At 47.3% G+C, this 24,601-nt stretch overlaps 1 protein-coding gene across 1 annotated transcript in view; it reads left to right on the top strand.

Annotated features, from left to right (window-relative positions):
- Window positions 1-19,318: 19,318 nt before the first annotated feature.
- The window catches only part of JAM2 (junctional adhesion molecule 2), a 147,434-nt gene continuing 142,151 nt past the window's right edge, over window positions 19,319-24,601 (top strand). The window contains exon 1 of the mRNA XM_069760877.1: window positions 19,319-19,477. Coding sequence (XP_069616978.1) covers window positions 19,426-19,477 — 52 coding nt within the window. The 5' untranslated portion in view covers window positions 19,319-19,425. The remainder of the gene's footprint in view (window positions 19,478-24,601) is intronic.

Below are 24,601 nucleotides of genomic sequence, written 5' to 3'. Positions count from 1 at the left end.
CACTCTGCGTGGTCTTTTTGTAGTTTATTGTGCTGACCGCAAAGATACCTTTTCTATCCTCAGTCTGTTTAGTAAGTCTGGCCTCCCTTTGCTGAAACCTGTTTAATTTCTGTTTGTGACTTTCATCTTAACTCACAGTCAATATATGTGGGGGGCTGCCTTTTCCTTTGGGGAATTTCTCTGAGGCAAGATAGGCTTTATTTTCTATCTTTAGGGCTAGTTAGCTCTTAGGCTGTGAAGAGGCGTCTAGGTCGTGTTAGGTACGCTCCACGGCTATTTCTAGTTGTGTGATAGGATTAGGGGTTGTGGTCAGCAGAGCTCCCACTTCCCAGAGCTTGTCCTGTGTGAGTTTAACCATCAGGTCATTCCGGGTGCTCCTAACCACCAGGTCCATAACAACCTCCCCCATGTCTCTTCATATTGCCCCCATAGTAATCTATAATAGTATAATGTGCCCCATAGTCATATATAGCAGTATAACGCACCCCCATAGTAGTATAATGCACCCACATAGTAGTATAGTGCACCTCCATAGCAGTATAATGCACCCGCATAGCAGAATAATGCATCGCCATAGTGGTATAATACAGCCCCATAGGTGTATAATGCAGCCCCATAGTATAATGCACCCCATAGTGGTATAATGCACCCCCATAGTGGTATAATGCATTCCCACAGTAGTATAATGCACCCCCACAGTAGTATAATGCAGCCACATAGTATTATAATGCAGCCCCATAGTGGTATAATGCACCCTGTAGTACTATAATGCACCACCATAGCAGTGTAATGCACCCTATAGTATAATGCAGCCCCACAGTAGTATAATGCACCCCATAGCAGTATAATACATCCTATAGTACTATCATGCACCCCATAGTATAATGCATCCTCACAGCAGTATAATGCACCCTATAGTACTATAATGCAAACCCATAGCAGTATAAAGCACGCTATAGTATAATGCAGCCCCACAGTAGTATAATGCACCCCCCATAGCAGTATAATACACCCTATAGTACTATCATGCACCCCATAGTGTAATGCAGCCCCGTAGCAGTATAATGCACTCCCATAGTAGCATAATGCAACCCATATCACCATAATGCACCCCCATAGTATAATGCACCCCATAGCAGTATAATGCACCCCATAGTAATATAATACACCTCATAGTATAATGCAGCCATATAACAGTATAATGCACCCTATAGTACTATAATGCACCCCCATAGTATATTGTACCCCCATAGTAGTATCATGCACCCCATGGTATAATGCACTCCCATAGCAGTATAATGCACCCTATAGTACTATAATGCACCCCCATAGTATAATGTACCCCCATAGTAGTATAATGCACCCCATAGTATAATGCACCCCATAGCAGTATAATGCACCCTATAGTTCTATAATGCACCCCCATAGTATAATGTACCCCATAGTAGTATAATGCACCCCATAGTATAATGCACCCCCATAGCAGTATAATGCACCCTATAGTACTATAATGCACCCCATAGTAGTATAATGCACCTCATAGTATAATGCACCCCCATAACAGTATAATGCACCTTATAGTACTATAATCCACCCCCATAGTATAATGTACCCCCATAGTAGTATAATGAACTCCATAGTATAATGCACTCCCTGTTATGATCTGGTGACCTAGGAGCTGCATGAGAACTTTCACTGGAGAAGGTGTCCACTATACTGACCGCAATCCTGAACTTAACACCGCAACTAGAAGTAGCTGTGGAGTGTACCTAACACACCTAGACACCTCGTCACAGCCGGAGGACTAAATACCCCTAAAGATGGAAATTGGAATATTATCTTGCCTCAGAGAAAATCCCCAAAGGATAGACAGCCCCCCACAAATATTGGCGGTGAGTCGGAGAGGAAAAAACATACACAGGCAGAAAAACAGGATTTAGCACAGGAGGCCACTCTAGCTAGATAGGACAGGATAGGACAGAGTTCTGTGCGGTCAGTATTAAAACCCTTCAAAACATACACAGCAGAATATACAAAAAACTTCCTACATCTACTAAAATGTAGGAGCGTAAATCTGCAACTCCAGTGAATCCTACAATCAGAGCAGGAATAAAACTGAAACAAGCACACAGCAGTGTGCCACAGATACAAAAACCAAACACTTATCTTTGCTGACTTTGGCAGCAAGCAGGAGAAGCCAGAAAGTGATCCAACACTTCACAAGGAACATTGACAACTGGCAAGGGCTAAAGGATCCTGCACACCTAAATATCCCAGTCAGAATTGTAATCATCCGATACACCTGGCCAGGACTGCGAGTCAGAGACAACTGCATTCCCACCTTCAACCACTGGAGGGAACCCAAGAGCAGAATTCACAACAACTCCCATAGCAGTATAATGCACCCTATAGTACTATAATGCACCCCCATAGTAGTATAATGAACTCCATAGTATAATGCACTTCCATAGCAGCATAATGCACCACATAGTATAATGCAGCCCCATACCAGTATAATATGCCCCATACCATGGCTTTACAACAAAAAAAAGTTTTTCCTTACCTGGCCAAACTCCAGCTTCAGCGTTGCCCTCCTCTCTGATTCAGATGAGGTGCGCAGTGTGGTTCCGGCATATGACAGTGACGTCTGTTATGAACTGGTGGTTTAGGAGCAACATGGGACGAGCTCTGAAGGAGGTGGAACCTGTACTGACTGCAGTCCCTAAGCTCAACACAACACTAGAAGTAGCCGTGGGATGCTCCTGTCACTCCCTAGGCACCTCGTCACAGCCTGAGAACTAACTACCCCTAAAGATAGAAACAGGAAAACTATCTTGCCTCAGAGAAAATCCCCAAAGGATAGATAGCCCCCCACAAGTAATGACTGTGAGTGGAGAGGGAAAAGACATACATAGAATGAAACCAGGATGTAGCACAGGAGGCCGGTCTAGCTAGATAGGACAGGACGGAATACTGTGCGGTCAGTATTAAAAACTACAAAAATCCACACAGAGTTTACAAAAATCTCCACACCTGACTAAAGGTGTGGAGGGTAAATCTGCTTCCCAGAGCTTCCAGCTTAACTGAATTAATCCATACTGACAAGCTGGACAAAACATAGAATGCACAGAACGAATAATTCCACAACATGTGGACAGAAAAGAGCAAAGAAAGGACTTATCTTTGCTGAACTGGTCAGGATATCAGGGAAATCCAAGAGAGATGTGAATCCAACCAGGAACCATAGACAAGTGGCACTGGCTAAAGGGAAGAGCCAGGCATAAATAGCCGAGCAGAAAGACAATCAGTGGAAGCAGCTGCAGACTGCTAAATCCAAGGAGCAGCCATTCAACTTAAAACCACCGGAGGGAGCCCAAGAGCAGAACTCACAACAGACGTCATATGTCGGTGACGTGCGTGCTGATGTCGGCTGCCGGTCTGTGATTGGCTAGCATCCAGGGGCGGATTATCAGAGGGTCAATATGGGCGGTAGCCCAGGGCCCAGTGGTCTGGGGGGGCCCTGGGCTACCGCAGATTAACCCTCTGATAATCATCTGTGAGTCTGACTGCCCGCCGCCGGGCGGCATTTATGTGCCCCCGGACCCGGTGGGCAGAGAGAGGGGGCCCGCATCGGGCCCCTTCTCATCTGCTCACCGGGCCCCTTGCAGCGCTGCGGCGGTTTCCTATTGATGTGCGGGCGCGCGCCCACACGTCAATAGTTAACAACAACAGCCGCCAGCCAATTGGAGGCTGGCGGCTGAAGTCGGCCGCGCGCACACGTCGCCGGCGTCTGACGTCATTGTCAGTCGCCGGCGAGTGTGCGCTGCAGAAGGGAGCTCGCCGCCGGGAGCGTGGACAGGTGAGGAGACTGTTTTTTTTTTTTTGATCAGTTAAACGGTGGACTGTGGACACACTGGGGGGCAATGCTGGAGACACTGGGGCAGGTTGGAGGACACACTGGGGGGCAATGCTGGAGACACTGGGGCAGGTTGGAGGACACACTGGGGGGCAATGCTGGAGGACACACTGGGGGGCAATGCTGGAGGACACACTGGGGGCAATGCTGGACACACTGGGGCAGGTTGGAGGACACACTGAGGGCAATGCTGGAGGACACACTGGGGCAGATTGCTGGAGGACACACTGGGGGCAATGCTGGAGACAGTGGGGCAGACTGCTGGAGGACACACTGGGGGGCAATGCTGGAGACAGTGGGGCAGATTGCTGGGGGGCAATGCTGGAGGACACACTGGGGCAGATTGCTGGAGGACACACTGGGGGCAATGCTGGAGACAGTGGGGCAGATTGCTGGAGGACACACTGGGGGGCAATGCTGGAGACACTGGGGAAGATTGGAGGACACACTGGGGGCAGATTGCTGGAGACAGTGGGGCAATGCTGGAGACAGTGGGGCAATGCTGGGGACAGTGGGGCAATGCTGGGGACAGTGGGGCAATGCTGGAGACAGTGGGGCAATGCTGGAGACAGTGGGGCAATGCTGGGGACAGTGGGGCAATGCTGGGGACAGTGGGGCAATGATGGGGACAGTGGGGCAATGCTGGAGACAGTGGGGCAATGCTGGGGACAGTGGGGCAATGCTGGGGACAGTGGGGCAATGCTGGAGACAGTGGGGCAATGCTGGGGACAGTGGGGCAATGCTGGAGACAGTGGGGCAATGCTGGAGACAGTGGGGCAATGCTGGAGACAGTGGGGCAATGCTGGGGACAGTGGGGCAATGCTGGGGACAGTGGGGCAATGCTGGAGACAGTGGGGCAATGCTGGGGACAGTGGGGCAATGCTGGAGACAGTGGGGCAATGCTGGAGACAGTGGGGCAATGCTGGGGACAGTGGGGCAATGCTGGAGACAGTGGGGCAATGCTGGGGACAGTGGGGCAATGCTGGAGACAGTGGGGCAATGCTGGGGACAGTGGGGCAATGCTGGGGACAGTGGGGCAATGCTGGAGACAGTGGGGCAATGCTGGGGACAGTGGGGCAATGCTGGAGACAGTGGGGCAATGCTGGAGACAGTGGGGCAATGCTGGAGACAGTGGGGCAATGCTGGAGACAGTGGGGCAATGCTGGAGACTGTGGGCAGATTGCTGGAGGACACACTGGGGGGCAATGCTGGAGACACTGGGGCAGATTGGAGGACACACTGGGGGCAGATTGCTGGAGACAGTGGGGCAATGCTGGGGACAGTGGGGCAATGCTGGAGACAGTGGGGCAATGCTGGAGACAGTGGGGCAATGCTGGAGACAGTGGGGCAATGCTGGAGACAGTGGGGCAATGCTGGAGACTGTGGGGCAATGCTGGAGACTGTGGGCAGATTGCTGGAGGACACGCTGGGGGGCAATGCTGGAGACAGTGGGGCAGATTGCTGGAGGACACACTGGGGGACAATGCTGGAGGACACACTGGGGGGAAATGCTTGAGACACTGGGGCAGATTGGAGGACACTCTGGGGGCAGATTGCTGGAGACAGTGGGGCAGATTGCTGGAGACAGTGGGGCAGATTGCTGGAGACAGTGGGGCAGATTGCTGGACACACTGGGGCAGATTGCTGGACACACTGGGGGCAGGACTGGAGGCATGGACAGAATGTAGACACGGGGCATGATTGGAGACATGGGGCAGGATTGGATCATGGGGCAGGATGGATACGATGGAGACTGATGGGGCAGGATGGGGAGATCATATGGGGCAGGATGGATACTCATGAGTGCAGGATGGGAGAACATATGGCTGGAGCGAGGAATGAGATACATGGGGTGGGGAATAGTATTACCATAGGGGCTAATTAAGGGATATTATTACTGCAGTGATGTATTTATTTTATTTTTTGAGTACACTGTTTTAAATGGGGGGGCGGTGCTGTTACTGTGCAGAGTGACACTATATCGCCTTTTTCTCTTCATGTGGTGTAATGTAGAAGTTGTGAAAAATTAAGTAATGTGTTCTACAAGCGGAGCTCGAGATAACTGTGTTATTTCCTGCAGAAACGAGTCCTGGCTGGAAGAAATGATGGCGTCTGTGCTGGATGAAAGATGAAGGACTTCACCTAGAGACGTCACTGGTGAGTCAGTGTTACCTATACACTGACACTATACACTGTATACTATATACAGAGAACCTGTGTACAATGTCACCAGTGATCTCTGTATTACCTCTACACAGACACTGCATACTAAGTACAGATCTCCTGTGAATACTGGCACTTATGGTGATAGTATTGTGTTTGTTTTTTGTTTTTTTTTTATTACTGATCAGTATTGTAATATTCAGTCACTATGTGGTGGTAATATGTGGTCTTGACATGGTGCGGTGGTATTTGTTCCTTGTATGTGATATTATTCGATCACTGTGGTTGTAATTTGTGGTCTGGTCACGGTGCGGTTGTATTTGTTCCTTGTATGTGATATTATTGGTCAAGATATACCTAAATTGTATTGCAGTTTTTAACAAATATTGAATAGGTTACAGTAGAGTAGGGCCCGGCCATTTTTCTGGAATAATCTGGTTCGGGTATATCATGACCCCCGTCACATGACCCCCGCCACATGACCCCCGCCACATGACCCCTGCCACATGACCCCCGTCACATGACCCCCCGTCACATGACCCCCGTCACATGACCCCCGTCACATGACCCCCGTCACATGACCCCCGTCACATGACCGGGGGGGCCCACAGTGTGTGAACAGCCCGGGGCCCTGGCTACCCTTAATCCACCCCTGCTAGCATCTGTTAACTGTTGCTGTGTGGAACAAATCTCTTTTATGGCAACAGATTTTAACTAATCATGCGTCGGAGGACCCGCAATCAGTTACTGAAGCAGCACAATGCTGCCGCTGGGGCCTGGTAAGCAAAACAGAGGGGGGCCCCTCTGCTCATTGGGCCCTATACGCCAGTAAAGACAGTAATGCCCTGGTCACAAGTTGGCGCCGCTGGACCGGAGCAGCGCCGAAAAAATTATGAAGACGCTGGAGGGTGAGTATAAGAGCTGAGGCCTTACATTAGAAGCACCACTCCAAGGCTGAAAAAAACACGCTGGAATATTGCCTTAATTGCTATAGACTACATAAACGTAAAACCAGTAAACTTTATTGTCTCAATTCAATATTGTATTTGCAGCTTTGTGTTCTATTCTTGTTTTTTTTTTTTTTTAAATTTGTGTCTTTTTTAGCCCTTTCACCAGCCAGCCTATTTTCACCTTCATGACCAGGTCATGTTTTTCAATTTTGATCACACTATAACATTTCGATCGCTACGACGGTACGATTCGTGACGTTCCAGCGATATCGTTACGATATCGCTGTGTCTGACACGCAGCAGCGATCAGGGATCCTGCTGAGAATCGTACGTCGTAGCAGATCGTTTGGAACTTTCTTTCATCGCTGGATCTCCCGCTGTCATCGCTAGATCGGTGTGTGTGACACCGATCTAGCGATCTAGCGATGCGATCCAGCGATGCGTTCGCTTGTAACCAGGGTAAACATCGGGTAACTAAGCGCAGGACCGCGCTTAGTAACCCGATGTTTACCCTGGTTACAAGCGTTAAACTAAAAAAAAAACAAACAGCACATACTTACATTCTGGTGTCCGTCAGGTCCCTTGCTGTCTGCTTCCCGCACTGTGACTGCCGGCCGTAAAGTGAAAGCAGAGCACAGCGGCTGTGCTTTCACTTTCACTTTACGGGCCGGCAGTCACTGAGTGCGGGAAGCAGACGGCAAGGGACCTGACGGACACCAGAATGTAAGTATGTACTGTTTTTTTTTTTTAGTTTAACGCTTGTAACCAGGGTAAACATCGGGTAACTAAGCGCGGTCCTGCGCTTAGTTACCCGATGTTTACCCTGGTTACCCAGGGACCTCGGCATCGTTGGTCGCTGGAGAGCTGTCTGTGTGACAGCTCCCCAGCGACCACACTACGATTTACCTACGATCATGGCCAGGTCATATCGCTGGTCGTGATCGTAGGTAAATCGTATAGTGTGACGGTACCCTAAGACAGCGGCAATAGGGTTTTATCCAAGGGAGATAAGGGTATTAAATATGTCTATGCTAACCTGATTTAGTTGTGTATACACTACATTTCCATCACTCATAAATCTAGCTGCTGCAGGTCCAACCGATCATCAGACCAGGAAAACACAGATAAGGAGGATTTACGGATTATCTCCGCCATTGGTATCTCGTATGATAGATCCAACTCCAGACAGAGCCTATATGCTGTTTTTTTTATTCAGTCAACGTGTTTCAAAGTACTTTTTTGTCCTGATGAAGAAGTCTGTAGTACTTCGAAACGCGTCAACTGAATAAAGAAAAACGCATGTACTTTCTATCTGGACTTGGATCTATTATATGAGATACCAAAGGTGGAGATTATCCGCAAATCCTCCTTATCTGACTTTATGATGTAATACCTCTGGAACACTTCAACAGAGCCAAGTGATTCTGAGATTTTTTTTGTGTGTGACATATTGCACTTCATGATAGTGGTAAATATAGGAGGATAGTTTTTGCATTTAATTGTGAAAATATTGGAAATTTTGCAAAAAAAATTTGAAAATTTTGCAATTTTCACATTTTGATTTTTTTTTATGCCCTTAATTTAAACCAGAGAGTCATGTCACACAAAAATAGATAATAAATAACATTTACCACCTGTCTAATTTACATCAGTACAATTTTTTAAACATACTTTTGTTTTTTTACAAAGTAAGAAGGGTTAAAAAAAAGTTTTTCCGCAATTTCTAATTTTTCCAAAAAAATTTAGAAAACAAGATCACATTTGAAGTGACTATGTGGGGTCTGTATGACAAAAAATACCCAAAAGTGACACCATGCTAAAAACTGCTCAAAACCACATTCAACAAGTTTATTAACCCTTCAGGTGCTTCACAGGAACTCAAGCAAAGTGGAAGGACAAAATAAAAATTTAACCCTTCCCACAAAAATGTTACTTTAGCCAAAAATTTAGCGTTTTCACAAGGGTAACAGGAGAAAATGCACCATATTATTATGCAATTTCTCCTGAGTTCACCGATACTCCATATGTGGGGGAATACTACTGTTTGGGCGCACGGCAGGGCTCGGAATGGAAGGAGCACCATTTGACTTTTTGAATGAAAAATTGACTGGAATAGGTAGCGGACGCCATGTCTCGTTAGTGGAGCCACAAATGTGCCCAAAAAGTGGAAACACCCCTCAATTGATACCATTTTGGAAACTAAATCCCTCAAGGATTGTGTGGTGAGCACTTTAAACCCCCAGGTGCTTCACAGAATTTTATAATATTGAGCAGTGAAAGTAAAAATATCAAATTTTTTGCACAAAAATATTGTTTTAGCCATATATTTTTATTTTCAAAAGGGTAAGAGCAGAAATGGATCCATACAATTTGTTGTGCAATTTCTCCTGAGTACGCTGGTACCCCATAAGTGGTGGAAAACTACTTTTTGGGTGCACAGCAGGGCTTGGAAGGGAAGGAGCACCATTTGACTTTTTGAACGCAATATTGACTAGAATTGTTAATGCACACCATGTCTCTTTTGGAGAGCTCCTGATGTTCTTAAACAGTGGAAACTACCACAAGTGACCCTATTTTGAAAATTATACCCCTGAAAAAAATTATCTTGATGTGTGGTGGGCACTTTGAACCTACAGGTGCTTCACAGAATTTTACAACGTTGAACTGTGAAAATTAAAAAATTTGATTTTTTTTTTCACACAAAAATTTTGTTTTAGTCTCACGTTTTTTCATTTTCACTAATAAAGCAGGAGAAAATGGATCCCAAAATTTGGTGTGCAATTTCTCCTGAGTTCGATGATTCACCATATGTGGTGGGAAACTACTATTTGGAGGCACTGTTGAGCTCTGAAAGGAAGGAGTGAAGGGTGCACACACGGATGTAGTGCAAAATGTGGAAAAATGGACAGGAAAAAAAGTCTTGATTAAAAGTGAGCACGGATGTGGTGTAAAAGGGGGAAAAAGGACAGGAAAAAAAGTCCCAGTCAAAAGCGAGCATGGATGCTGATCAGGGATATGCGTCACTGATTAGCGGTCAGCAGCTGTAGGACCCACGCACAGAGGTGGTGCAAAAGAAAAAAACTGCCAAAAAATGAGCAATCTAGTACTAATCAGCGATCAAGAGAGGCCGCACTGGGATTCACCATGAAAGGGAGGCCGACGTGACAGGGTTTGGAATGGGGAATTAAGTGAAAAGGGGGATTATGTGCAGGAAGGGTTAAAATAGTTAAAGTGAGTCATTAGTGTGGGCGGGGTGGACTTAGTAGGTGGAGAAAACGGGATTTATAAGGGGATTACAGGAATATGAAGGCAGCCATTTTAGGCGCATCCTGAAGGAAGCAATCCCCTGTTTCAGAAATCCTGAACTTTTCTTGTATTGTAAAATGCAGCATTTTTTAAATTAGAAAAACTCGTGGAAAAAGATGCTGCAAAAACTCAGCATACGAACAAGCCCTTAAAGGTAATTTGTCAGCAGGACCTCACCCCTGCAGCTCTTTCAAATACAAGTCCGTCAATACCTGTAGATGGCCAGTCTGACCCTCCATTACTCTGAAATCAGCTTTTGAATTGTTATACAAATAATGGTGAAGGACCATTTGTAAACCTGAAGTCTCTGTCACTCCAGCTCTATTTCCTGGTCAGAGCTGCCTCTACCTGCTAGACTTTTTCCTATGTAAGGCCCGGCTCTCCAGACGGGATGACATGCTAGCAGGGGTCCAGCCCTTGAATATTGTAAATCCAAAGAACTAGGCGCTCAAACAAATTTGAGACTGTAGGAATTTTATTTTTGCTATCCAAAACTGAGCGTACAACCTTTCGATCATTGACTCTGCCCTTCATCAGGTACTCAGATGGCTCTTGTAGTGAGAAATGGATTAACATGCTATAGGAGAAGCGCAGGGCGCCCCCGACGGGGAGAAGCATCACTGCGCCTGCCTCCCCACCTGCCGCCTGTGAGTGATTGACAGATACTGACAATCTTCTTCACTAGGACGATCATGGCGGGAACAAACAGCAGGAGTGAAGAAGACTGTCCGTGACCGGTGTGATCTGGAGCAAACCACGCGGATGACACCAGACACTGACAGTCTTCTCTATGAGCACCTTACTGTGCATACTCCACCCCAGGGAATAATGGCGCTTGCACTAGATCTGCATACTCCACCCCAGGGAATAATGGCGCTTGCACTAGATCTGCATACTCCACCCCAGTGAACCAGTGAATAATGGCGCTTGCACTAGATCTAAGGCAGGAGACGTGGGTTAGTGAAAGAAGAGTGACCATCAATGGTCAATCACCGGAGAGCATTGACCCTCACCTATCTGTCTACATGTATCACCAGCCGTAAACATTTTCTTTTGCAAGCATCATCTTTGGTAATATCAGTTAGTTTCTAGGAGTTTCAGTAACGGAACCTACAGAGATCAAGAGATCAACTGATCACGTGACCATTCAGAAAAGATTCTCTCCTAATGTGACAACCCCTTTAATTCAGATTTTGAGTTGTAAATTTACTCAGGTTCTCTTCATCCAATTATATATTTTCTTTAAATAATGCTGCATTCACAATTCTGCAGGCTTCAGAGCTGAAATCTTCCAATATTCCTTGCTGGATCAATGCCCGGTGTTTGCTCTAGGGACTTTATTTTGGGGAAATGCAGTCAGTACATTAATCTGATTAACATTACTGGTTCCACAGCATTATAGGAGCGCACTAAGTACAAGGTGTAGCATGGCTAAAGGGTGTGTAGTCGATGGGAGGTATGTGCCACATAAGTGCCTTGTTGCTGTAATGTAGCCCGGAATATTGCGTTGTTTTATATAACCATATGTTTGTGTTTCAGGACCTGTGGTGATGTCAGACCACATGGCTAATCATGTGATAGATTACTGGGTGTGGTTAGTCCTATATAAGACTGGCTAATCCTTTACACAGCAGAGATGTGTGGAGGTGAAACCCTCCTGGGTGTGTTCGGCTTCAGGACTGAGCCGGATGAACTGGACACTTGTTTTCCTTTGCCTGAACCAAAGGCTATTTTGCTTTCTGTTGTTTTGCCACATGGTTTATGAAGCAATAAACCCAGTGAACTTTAAAGGAACACGTCTCCTGAGTGTCAGCCGTCGCAGCTGAGTGAGTGAAATCGCTACAATTGGTGGAGAATGCGGGCAGCGTTCCCAGCGGAGACGTGAGTTTATTTTTGAATGTCCTGGGTCAAGGCTGTTGCAAGCCAGCAAGCATTGCCGGAGAAAATGGAGGACCTGCTGAAACACTTGGTCCAGCAGGAGCAAAGGCAGCAAGAGACCAACAGGCTGTTGATGCAGCAGATACAACAGAGCCAGCAGCAGATACAACAGAGCCAGCAGGAGCAACGGCAGAGTCAGCAGGAGCAACGGCAGCAGTTACAACAGAGCCAGCAGGAGCATCAGCAGCAGATGCAGCTTCTGGCAACCGCCATCCAGGGCAAGGCGAGCGCCCCAACCCCAGGTTTGGCTGATGACACCCACGTCCGGAAGACGGTAAGACGTGCATTGCAGAAAATGACTCCCGGGGATGATGTTGAGGCCTTCCTGACGGTGTTTGAGAGGGTCGCTGAGAGGGAAAAACTTCCGCCAGAGCAGTGGGCAGAGGTACTTGCGCCATACCTGACGGGAGAACCCCAGAAGGCGTACTATGATTTGACCTTGCAGGATGCCAAAGAGTATCACAAATTGAAAGCCGAGATTCTCGCACGTCTGGGGGTGACACTGACTGTCAGGGCACAGCGAGTTCACTCCTGGGGCTATCACCGGGACAAACCACCTCGTTCCCAAATGTTTGATCTGTTGCACCTGGTCCAGAAATGGCTGCAGCCAGAGACCTCTGCGCCTGCACAGATGGTAGAACGGGTGATGATGGATCGGTTTGTCCATTCCCTCCCGAGGCCTATACAGTCTTGGGTTGCCCAGGGTGATCCCCAGAATGCCGACGAGCTGATCGGACTGGTTGAGAGATACCAAGGGTTGGAAGGCTCCTTCGGGAGGCAGCCCATGCCGTACTGGGGGTCCCAGAGGGCAGCTGAGTCCCAAAAAGGGGTGGTGCGTCCAAGGTCACAAAGGGCGGGGGAGGTGGTGCCCAAGGTCCCCACGGGTGATGTTATTTGTTGGAGGTGCCACAAGCCAGGACATATAGCTGCCCGTTGTTCCCAAGCCACTGAGCAGATGGACTGCAGCATGGGACGCCGTTGTTCATACTATGCGTATCCAGTCTGTAGTGTGAACTCTCCATCCAACGAGGGACCTCAAGCGTGTCCCGTAAAGGTGAACGGTCGAGCAGTAACGGCACTGTTAGACTCGGGGAGCCTAGTGACCCTGGTGAGGGCCACTTTTCCTCTTCATCTGCTCCCAGGAAAGAAGGTCGGAGTGCGGTGCATACATGGTGATGCAAAGGACTACCCTATGGCCAGGGTGGACATTGAAACGGCATGTGGCACTGAATCCCACATAGTCGGCGTAGTTCAGGACTTGTTGCACCCTATAATTATTGGCCGGGATTTCTGTTTGTTTTGGGATTTGTGGGGAAAGGGTTCTGAGCTCCCTGGCAGGGAACCAGTGAACCCTGGAACGGTATCGCCACACCCAGAGGCAGACAGCTTTCCTTTTTGTGTTCTGGTTGGGGATGAGGAGGAAGTATCCCCTACATCTGACATTCTGGAGTTAGAGGTTACCGGTGAAAATTTTGGGACTGCCCAACATAGGGACCCCACTCTGAGGGAAGCCTTTAATAATGTCACAGTTATTGACGGGGTGGTACAGGAGCCGGGGGCAGACAAAAGATTTCCCCATTTTCTGTTGAGGGGGGAATTGTTGTACCGGGTCACGAAAATAAGGGAGGAGTTGGTAGAGCAGTTGATAGTGCCGGGTCCGTATAGACGGAAAGTGTTGGACATGGCCCATTCACACATCTTGGGTGGACACCTAGGGGTGGAAAAAACGCAGGAACGGGTTGTGCAGAGGTTCTATTGGCCTGGGTGTCACCGGGAAATAGTGAACTATTGCAGGTCCTGCCCTACATGTCAGCTAACTGCTCCTACTCCTCATTTCCGGAACCCCCTTGTGCCACTGCCCATTATTGAGGTACCGTTCGAGAGAATTGCCATGGACTTGGTCGGTCCCTTAGTTAAATCAGCTCGGGGCCATCAGTATATATTAGTCATCCTGGACTATGCCACACGCTATCCTGAGGCAATTCCCTTGAGGAATTCTTCCTCAAAGAGCATAGCCCGCGAGTTGGTCCATGTCTTTTCCCGGACAGGTCTGCCAAAGGAGATCCTGACTGACCAGGGTACACCTTTCATGAGCAAGGTGATGAGGGAGTTATGCAAAGCCCTGAAGATCTCCCAGTTGAGGACCTCGGTGTACCATCCCCAGTCAGATGGTCTTGTTGAGAGGTTTAACAAGACTCTAAAGAGCATGCTGAGAAAAGCTATAGAGAAAGATGGTAGAGACTGGGATTGTCTCTTACCCTATCTGATGTTTTCCATTCGTGAAGTTCCACAGGCCTCCACAGGGTTCTCACCGTTTGAGCTTCTATATGGCCGACATCCACGAGGACTCCTGGATATAGCCAAGGAAACCTGGGAAGCCGAAGTCACGCCCCACAGAAGCGTCATTGAGCATGTGGCCCTGATGCAGCAGAGGATTGCAAAGGTGATGCCTATCGTGAAAGAACACCTTCTCCAAGCACAAGAAGCTCAAGCCAGGGTCTACAACCGGTCTGCAAGAGTGAGGCAGTTCAATTCGGGAGACCGAGTTCTGGTGTTAGTTCCAACGGTGGAAAGCAAGTTCTTGGCCAAATGGCAAGGGCCATATGAGGTCGTCGAGAAACTTGGTGAGGTAAATTATAAAATTCACCAACCAGGAAGACGGAAACCATTCCAAGTTTACCATGTCAACCTCATCAAGCCATGGCAAGATAGAGAGCCGACAGTTACTCCGTCATTGTTAAGCAACCCAGAAGGTGAGGTTGGAGCGGTTACTATAGCAGAGACGCTATCGAAAACCCAGAAACAGCAGTGCCGGGAGTTACTCCAGAAAAACAGGGACCTGTTTTCAGAATTGCCAGGATACACGAAGGTCATAGAGCACGAGGTCCTAACAGAGCCCCATGTGCGGGTGAATGTGAAACCTTATCGTATTCCTGAGGCTCGTCGAGAAGTTATCTCCAAGGAAGTGGAGCGTATGTTGAGGCTTGGAGTCATTGAGGAATCCAAGAGCGGTTGGTCAAGCCCAATTGTCCTGGTCCCAAAACCTGATGGAGAGTGGAGGTTTTGCAACGACTATCGGAAGTTGAATGAGGTCTCCAAGTTCGACGCTTATCCCATGCCCCGTATTGATGAGCTCATCGAAAGGCTTGGGCACGCCAGATATATATCCACCTTGGATCTGACAAAGGGGTATTGGCAGATCCCCATGGCGCAGGAAGCCAAGGAGAAGACAGCCTTTTCGACACCTGATGGATGCTTCCAGTATGCCCGGATGCCGTTTGGCCTACAGGGAGCTCCGGCGACCTTCCAGAGGGCTATGGATAGAGTTCTTGCACCCCATAAGGCCTACGCTGCTGCGTACCTAGATGATATCGTCATCTTTAGCCCGGACTGGGAGAGTCATCTGGAGAAAGTCCAAGCGGTGTTGGATGCTATAAGAGAGGCCGGATTTACTATAAACCCAAAGAAGTGTGCCTTGGGTAAAGAAGAAGCTAAGTACCTTGGATACATAGTGGGTCACGGAGAAATAAAACCCCAAATCAGTAAAGTGGAGGCAATTCAAACGTGGCCAAAACCAGTTTCCAAGAAGCAAGTTAAAGCCTTCCTGGGAATCGTGGGATATTACAGGAGGTTCATCCCAAACTTCGCCACGATGGCTGCGCCTCTGACTGACCTGCTAAAAGGGACAAAACCAGTAATGGTTAAGTGGTCCGAAGAAACAGAGTCAGCCTTCCAAGAAATGAAAAACGCTTTGTGTAAGCAACCCGTTCTGATGGCCCCAAACTTCAAGAAAGAGTTTATTCTTCAGACAGATGCCTCAGATGTTGGGGTGGGAGCAGTCCTTTCCCAAGAACTACATGGGGAGGAGCATCCTGTTCTCTATCTGAGTAGGAAGCTGTCCTCATCTGAAAAGAACTACTCAGTCGTTGAGAAGGAGTGCTTGGCCATAAAATGGGCAGTGGACACATTACGGTACTATCTGCTGGGACGTAAATTTAGACTGATATCCGACCATGCCCCACTTAGGTGGATGAGGGAAACGAAGGGTAGAAATGCTAGGGTCACCCGTTGGTTCTTATCCCTGCAGGACTTCAGTTTCCATGTGGAACATCGGGCCGGAAAGCTGCACGGTAATGCGGATGCCCTATCAAGAATCCCTTGTTTAGTGGGAGAAAGTGCCAAGCCCCACGGCTTTAGGCAGAGGGGGGAGGTATGTAGCATGGCTAAAGGGTGTGTAGTCGATGGGAGGTATGTGCCACATAAGTGCCTTGTTGCTGTAATGTAGCCCGGAATATTGCGTTGTTTTATATAACCATATGTTTGTGTTTCAGGACCTGTGGTGATGTCAGACCACATGGCTAATCATGTGATAGATTACTGGGTGTGGTTAGTCCTATATAAGACTGGCTAATCCTTTACACAGCAGAGATGTGTGGAGGTGAAACCCTCCTGGGTGTGTTCGGCTTCAGGACTGAGCCGGATGAACTGGACACTTGTTTTCCTTTGCCTGAACCAAAGGCTATTTTGCTTTCTGTTGTTTTGCCACATGGTTTATGAAGCAATAAACCCAGTGAACTTTAAAGGAACACGTCTCCTGAGTGTCAGCCGTCGCAGCTGAGTGAGTGAAATCGCTACAAAGGGTATCTGACAACTTGTTGACTGTTTCCATTAGAAGCCAACATAATGCAGCTCCGGACTGCAGCACAAGAGAAGTAATGTAATTGATCTGTATAGTTATTCATTTTGTACAATAAAAAGTTACCCAATTACTGTGCTATCTAACATATAAAACGGAATGTAGAAGTAAATGAGTGCAACCTCTCACGTACGATAACCGGGGACGTCAGTTTCCGCACAGTAAAGAGCCGGATCCATTATTGCATTTGCGCCTTTTTTTTGTCTAGTTTTCAAGTATTTTTCACCTGTTTTTCATTTGTGCCTTATTCTTCTTTTACTTTGCACCTCTTTTAAATTCAATTTTACAGGAATATTTTGTTATAAAAAGTCACAGAAAAAAAGTTAAAATAAAAAAATAAAGAGCATTTCTCATTTTGTGCAAAATTCATGAACCACGTGTGCAGTTTTGGAAAAATTTGGTAAAAAACGGCAACAAATACCAGCAGCGTCAGTCCATCAGTGTTCCTGTAAGTGGTGTTCACACTGACTGTCTGTCCGAGCAGTGCGTTGCAATCTTTGTCTGAGTTATACAGTGTCTGACTCTTCGCTTACTGTCGTTTCAGGAAACAACACATGTACATTACCCACAATGGTCAGACCCCGAATCAATTTTTTTCATTGAAGGGTCCTGTGCTAATGTTGTGAATGGTGGATCCTGTGATATCTACTGTATATAGAGGTGTTATCAGTCAAGAAAATCTGTTATTAGGATCCACGCCCTAAGCCGTCTATATGTCCATGCTGGTCATAGAAAGTAGAATAAAATGATACCTCGATATCTGGGATCCGATGTCTTATGCCCAAGAAAACTACATTTTTCTTAATATGTAAATGAGCTGTTACGATCTCTGAAAATCTGCCTCCTGAGCTTATTTTTTTTTATTTTTAATATTTGTACAAAGGTTTTTTTTTTAATTTTAGAGAGACTGCTGTTTAAAATTTCTATTTCTAGCCCCAGTACCCTTCCCCCCCCAAAAAAAAACAACCCGCATTTCACTTACATGTAAAAATAATTGTTATGGTAAGGGGAACACAATATAAAATGTATTTTCTTGGTCTTTGCGCTAGTTAAGGGAGGAAAAAAACAGACGTATTTCTGATTTTTTTTTCTTTATATTTAAAAACATATATAAAAATGTAATAAAAATTCAGGTATCACAAAGGAAAAACCTCAAAAATTATTTCAATAACCAGCTGAGAAAACATACTTAGGCCACATGCACACGTTGCGGAAAGTGGTGCGGATTTTTCCATACTGATTTTGGTAATTCTGCAGGTAAACCGCACTGTGGAATTACCGCGATTTTTTTTTGCGTGTTTTGTGCGGTTTTACACTTGCGGATTCCTATTATGGAGAAGGTGTAAACCGCTGCGGAATCCGCATAAACAAGGTCGTGCTCATAGCATGGTAAGGCCAAGAAACCATTCACAGCAGAGGATATGAATAATTACATTTTTATTTATTACATGGTAAAGATCAATTTATAAAAAATTCAATATTAAAAACCAAAATATCATTTCATATACATGTATGTAACAATTATATTAGTGCCCATACCTATTTGGCTACCATTATATGTGTGTTCATACCCGTAAGGACTTACTATAGTTAAAAAAAAGTCGTGTAAAAAAACAAAAAGAATTTTTTTGCAAAAATGTGTATAAAAGCTCTTTTTATAATAAAGTGCAACAATGTGCATATAAAGAAGGGAGCAATATGAGGTGCAATCAGTGAAAAAGTGCAAATGCATTAAGTGCAAAAAACCTATATGGGTAAAGTGATATTGGTTGGACCAACATATGAAGTCACTTACTTTTGGATATATGGGATTAATATACGGATCGCCAATGCGGTATGGTGCACCCCGACGCGCGTTTTGGACGCACAGCTCCTTCGTCCGCAGCATGTCAATTCTTTGTGTGGAATCCGCACAAAATCCGCATAAAGACCGCGGTAAATCCGCAGGTAAAACGCAGTGCCTTTTATCTGCTGATTTCCAAAATCCGCTGCGGAAAAATCCACAGATCTCCATTCTACGTGTGCACATAACCTAACACCGCCAAAAAAAGGAAAAAAATGAAAATGGCCAGGAATTGCATTGGTTAAATCACTAATTTCAACGTTATCATCACATAGGCAATGAAAAAAATAAAGTCGCTTGGCATTAATTGGTTAAAGATCGCATATCCCAGGTTCCCCGGCTCCTGCACCCAGAACTATGGCGCTGCCGGCAGCGGCTCTAGCGGCTCTAGCGGCCCTCCTGCCGGCTTCCTGCACATGGAGAGAGCGGCCAGCAGAGGGCGCCGCGGAGCCGCAGTCCCAGCCTCCCCCAGTCCCAGCCTCCCCCAGTCCCGCGGCTCAGTCCTCCCCGTTATCAGTCGGAGCAGCGTTATAGCGGGGTGCAGACTCTGGTGCCGGCGGCCGCCCTGGATCTGAACTCTCCGCTCCTCTCAGCACTTTTTCCTTTGGAGAAGATGTGGCTCCCGGCGCGGCTGCTCTTTCTGGGACACTTTGCTGCTCTTTGCTGTAAGTTTTGGGGATTTCCTTCTCTATTTTCCAGGGTTTCTCTCACTTTGGGCTCAGCTGCTCCTGAGCTGTGCACAGGTCTCTGCTTTGTGTCTGTCCCATTGTCCTGGATGGGGGGCTGCAGGGAGGGAAGTAGCCCCTCATGGTGGGGTGTTTGTCCCATTATCCTGGATGGGGGGCTGCAGGGAGGGAAGTAGCCCCTCATGGTGGGGTGTTAGTCCCATTGTCCTGGATGGGGGGCTGCAGGGAGGGAAGTAGCCCCTCATAGTGGGGTGTTTGTCCCATTGTCCTGGATGGGGGGCTGCAGGGAGGGAAGTAGCCCCTCATGGTGGGGTGTTTGTCCCATTGTCCTGGATGGGGGGCTGCAGGGAGGGAAGTAGCCCCTCATGGTGGGGTGTTAGTCCCATTGTCCTGGATGGGGGGCTGCAGGGAGGGAAGTAGCCCCTCATGGTGGGGTGTTTGTCCCATTGTCCTGGATGGGGGGCTGCAGGGAGGGAAGTAGCCCCTCATGGTGGGGTGTTTGTCCCATTGTCCTGGATGGGGGGCTGCAGGGAGGGAAGTAGCCCCTCATAGTGGGGTGTTTGGCCCATTGTCCTGGATGGGGGGCTGCAGGGAGGGAAGTAGCCCCTCATAGTGGGGTGTTTGGCCCATTGTCCTGGATGGGGGGCTGCAGGGAGGGAAGTAGCCCCTCATGGTGGGGTGTTTGGTCCATTGTCCTGGATGGGGGGCTGCAGGGAGGGAAGTAGCCCCTCATAGTAAGGTGTTACTCCCAGTATCCAGGGTAGAGGGCTGCATGGAGGTAAGTGGAGAACAGCAGACCCTCATAGTGAGGTGTTTGTCCCAGGGTCGGGGGCTGCAGGGAGGGAAGCGGAGCACAGCAGCCCCCCATAGTGAGGTGTTTGTCCCAGTGTCCAGGATAGGGGGCTGCAGGGAGGGAAGCAGAGCACAGCAGCCCCCCATAGTGAGGTGTTTGTCCGAAATGGGGGGCTGCAGGGAGAGAAGCGGAGCACAGCAGCCCCCCATAGTGAGGTGTTTGTCCCAGTGTCCAGGATAGGGGGCTGCAGGGAGGGAAGCAGAGCACAGCAGCCCCTCATAGTGAGGTGTTTGTCCGAAATGGGGGGCTGCAGGGAGGGAAGCGGAGCACAGCAGCCCCCCATAGTGAGGTGTTTGTCCCAGTGTCCAGGATAGGGGGCTGCAGGGAGAGAAGCGGAGCACAGCAGCCCCTCATAGTGAGGTGTTTGTCCGAAATGGGGGGCTGCAGGGAGAGAAGCGGAGCACAGCAGCCCCCCATAGTGAGGTGTTTGTCCCAGTGTCCAGGATAGGGGGCTGCAGGGAGGGAAGCAGAGCACAGCAGCCCCTCATAGTGAGGTGTTTGTCCGAAATGGGGGGGCTGCAGGGAGGGAAGCGGAGCACAGCAGCCCCCCATAGTGAGGTGTTTGTCCCAGTGTCCAGGATAGGGGGCTGCAGGGAGAGAAGCGGAGCACAGCAGCCCCCTCATAGTGAGGTGTTTGTCCGAAATGGGGGGCTGCAGGGAGAGAAGCGGAGCACAGCAGCCCCTCCTAGTGAGGTGTTTGTCCAGAATGGGGGGCTGCAGGGAGGGAAGCAGAGCACAGCAGCCCCTCATAGTGAGGTGTTTGTCCGGAATGGGGGGCTGCAGGGAGGGAAGCGGAGCACAGCAGCCCCTCATAGTGAGGTGTTGCTACATTGTGTCACCTCTGTCCTGCTGTAACATGGTAACATTGTAGCCCACCCTCTGCCATCCTGGTACAGGTGTCCTTGGCTGTCAGGGCTGTGCTGCCGCTCATCATGGCACAAACACTGCGTTGTCTCAGTATCCCGAGCGTTAGTCTGGGGCAACTTTCCTCAGTCCCACAAAAGTGACATCTGCTTTATAGTCCGTGACATCAGATTTGGCTCGTTGGGTCCCAGGAACATCTAGGTTGTGTGCACACGTTGCGGAATGGGGTGCAGAATTTTCTGCACAAAATCCGCATCTCTTAGCTGAATCCGCAGGTGCAGATTTTGTTTAGTTTTTCTGCGGATTTCTATAATGGAGGGGTGCAGAAACGCTGCAGATCCGCACAAAATAGGTGACATGCACTTCTTTTCAATCCGCAGCGTTTCCGCGTGGATTTTTCCGCACCATCCGCACAGCTTTTTTTTTCACATTGATTTACATTGTACTGTAAATCACAGGGCGGATCTGCAGCGTTTCTGCGTGGAAAAATCCGCTGCGGATCCGCACTAAATCCGCATCGTGTGCACGCAGCCTTAAGTCCAAAGTTGTGGGGAGGCCTCCTCTTCATAACTGCCTGGTGCCATGCCCTGTAATGAGACCCCACAAGAAGGGGTTAAATATAAACCGTGTGCCCACTATTCGCTCCTGGATTCTCTTAATTGCAATATTGACTTTTTTTATTTAATTTTGTGCAACTTTAGTTTTGCAACTTTTTTCTCCCTTGTGCTTCAGTTGACATCCAGTGTCATCGGAGCATATTCCATGCACCAGCGGACTCCGAAGAGACGAGACCCCGTGTAAGAAAAGTATATGGGCCCCTTGCAGTCCAATAATTCACAGTAATGCACAATTCCAATGGAGATAGAAGTGGCCCCTCGTCCTCTTGGGCCCTTGGGTTCAGGTTGCACCAAAGATATGTCCCCCCCCACCCCCCGGGTGCGTCCATACAAACTTATTGGTCAAAGTGCTGTCCACATGGAAAACTGACCGTACCGGGAGCAATGTGTGACCACTGACCATACCCCAACATTGGTCCATGTATGCTCAGTTTTCTCTGACCAATAAGTTTGTGGTTGTTTTGTTTTTTAATGCTTTTTTTAATGCAATTTAAAAGCTGCTTTTTTTCGGGATCTGCTATGCTTTCAGAAATCTCATGCACATCATTGTTTTTTGTTTTTTTCCTGACTGAATTGGAAAACTGCTGCTTTTGGGGAAAACTGCAGCATGTCACTTCTATCAGCATTTTTTTTTTTTACCATAGAGAGCACAAGAAAAACACAACCGTGCGCTTTTGCTGCTTTTTCGGTGAATTAAAACATGTTGTTGTTTTCACCGCCAAGTGAACACTTTAGGGCCCCTTTCCACTTGTGAGGAAAACGGACGAGTGCAATCCGATAAAAAATCGGATTGCACTCGGACCAATGTTAATCAATATGTGACACTCCATTTGCGATTTTTTTTTTTTTTTTTTTTTTTTTTTTTTTTTTTTTTCCCAGCCGAAATCGGACTGAGAAAAATCTGTGTCGGCTGAGAAGAAAATCATGCTGCGTATTGCTGAGATTCTCAGACGAGACTCGCCAATGCAAGTCAATGGGTGCTAGAAAAAAAACGCACAGCACTCGCACCATGCGAGTGCTGTCCGATTTTTACGCACCCCTGTCCTTAGAAAAGCCGGCAATTCAGCGCAGAGTACAGTAAAATCACACTGACAGGTTAGATGAGAGTACCGTAGATATATACACATAGAATAGGTATATATACATATATATATGTCAGGGAGACACCTATATATATATATATTTATATTTAATGCAGCGCGAGATAGCTTTAAAGCTAGTAATTCAATTACCGGCTTTTGCTTTCTCCTTCACAAACCCGACATGATATGAGACCTGGTTTACATACAGTAAACCATCTCATATCACCATTTTTTTTGCATATTCCACACTACTAATGTTAGTAGTGTGTATATGCAAAATTTGGGCGTTCTAGCTATTATATTTAAGGGTTAAATGGCGGAAAAAATTGGCGTGGGCTCCCGCACAATTTTCTCCGCCAGAGTAGTAAAGCCAGTGACTGAGGGCAGATATTAATAGCCTGGAGAGGGTCCACGGTTATTGGCCCCCCCTGGCTAAAAACACCTGCCCCCAGCCACCCCAGAAAAGGCACATCTGGAAGATGCGCCTATTCTGGCACTTGGCCACTCTCTTCCCATTCCCGTGTAGCGGTGGGATATGGGGTAATGAAGGGTTAATGCCGCCTTGCAATTGTAAGGTGACATTAAGCCTAATTAATAATGGAGAGGCTTCAATTATGACACCTATCCATTATTAATCCAATTGAAAGAAAGGGTTAAAAAAAATACACACACACATTATTAAAAATTATTTTAATGAAATAAAAACAAAGGTTGTTGTAATTTTTTATTTAACGCCCAATCCACTCAGTGAAGACCCTCGTTCTGTGACAAAAAAAAAATAATAAACCAACAATATACTTACCTTCCACAGATCTGTAAAGTCCAACGATGTAAATCCTTCTGAAGGGGTTAAAACATTTTGCAGCAAGGAGCTTTGCTAATGCAATGCTACTCCTCGCTGCAAAACCCCGGGGAATGAGTCTAAATATAGATCAATGGGCTATATTTAGCTTCATTTGCGGTGAAGCGCCCTCTGCTGGCTGTTCATAGATCGTGGGAACTTTCCTTGAAAGCTCCCAGGCTTTCTAGGAAAGTTCCCACGATCTATGAACAGCCAGCAGAGGGCGCCTCACCGCAAATGAAGCTAAATATAGCTCATTGATCTATATTTAGACTCATTCCCCGGGGTTTTGCAGCGAGGAGTAGCATTGCATTAGCAAAGCTCCTGGCTGCAAAATGTTTTAACCCCTTCAGAAGGATTTACATCGTTGGACTTTACAGATCTGTGGAAGGTAAGTATATTGTTGGTTTATTATTTTTTTTTTGTCACAGAACGAGGGTCTTCACTGAGTGGATTGGGCGTTAAATAAAAAATTACAACAACCTTTGTTTTTATTTCATTAAAATAATTTTTAATAATGTGTGTGTGTGTATTTTTTTAACCCTTTCTTTCAATTGGATTAATAATGGATAGGTGTCATAATTGACGCCTCTCCATTATTAATTAGGCTTAATGTCACCTTACAATTGCAAGGTGGCATTAACCCTTCATTACCCCATATCCCACCGCTACACGGGAATGGGAAGAGAGTGGCCAAGTGCCAGAATAGGCGCATCTTCCAGATGTGCCTTTTCTGGGGTGGCTGGGGGCAGGTGTTTTTAGCCAGGGGGGGGCCAATAACCGTGGACCCTCTCCAGGCTATTAATATCTGCCCTCAGTCACTGGCTTTACTACTCTGGCGGAGAA

This window comes from Ranitomeya imitator, chromosome 3 (genome assembly GCF_032444005.1).
Source record: "Ranitomeya imitator isolate aRanImi1 chromosome 3, aRanImi1.pri, whole genome shotgun sequence".
Taxonomy (NCBI): domain Eukaryota; kingdom Metazoa; phylum Chordata; class Amphibia; order Anura; family Dendrobatidae; genus Ranitomeya; species Ranitomeya imitator.
This window is presented reverse-complemented; position numbering and strand designations above follow the sequence as displayed.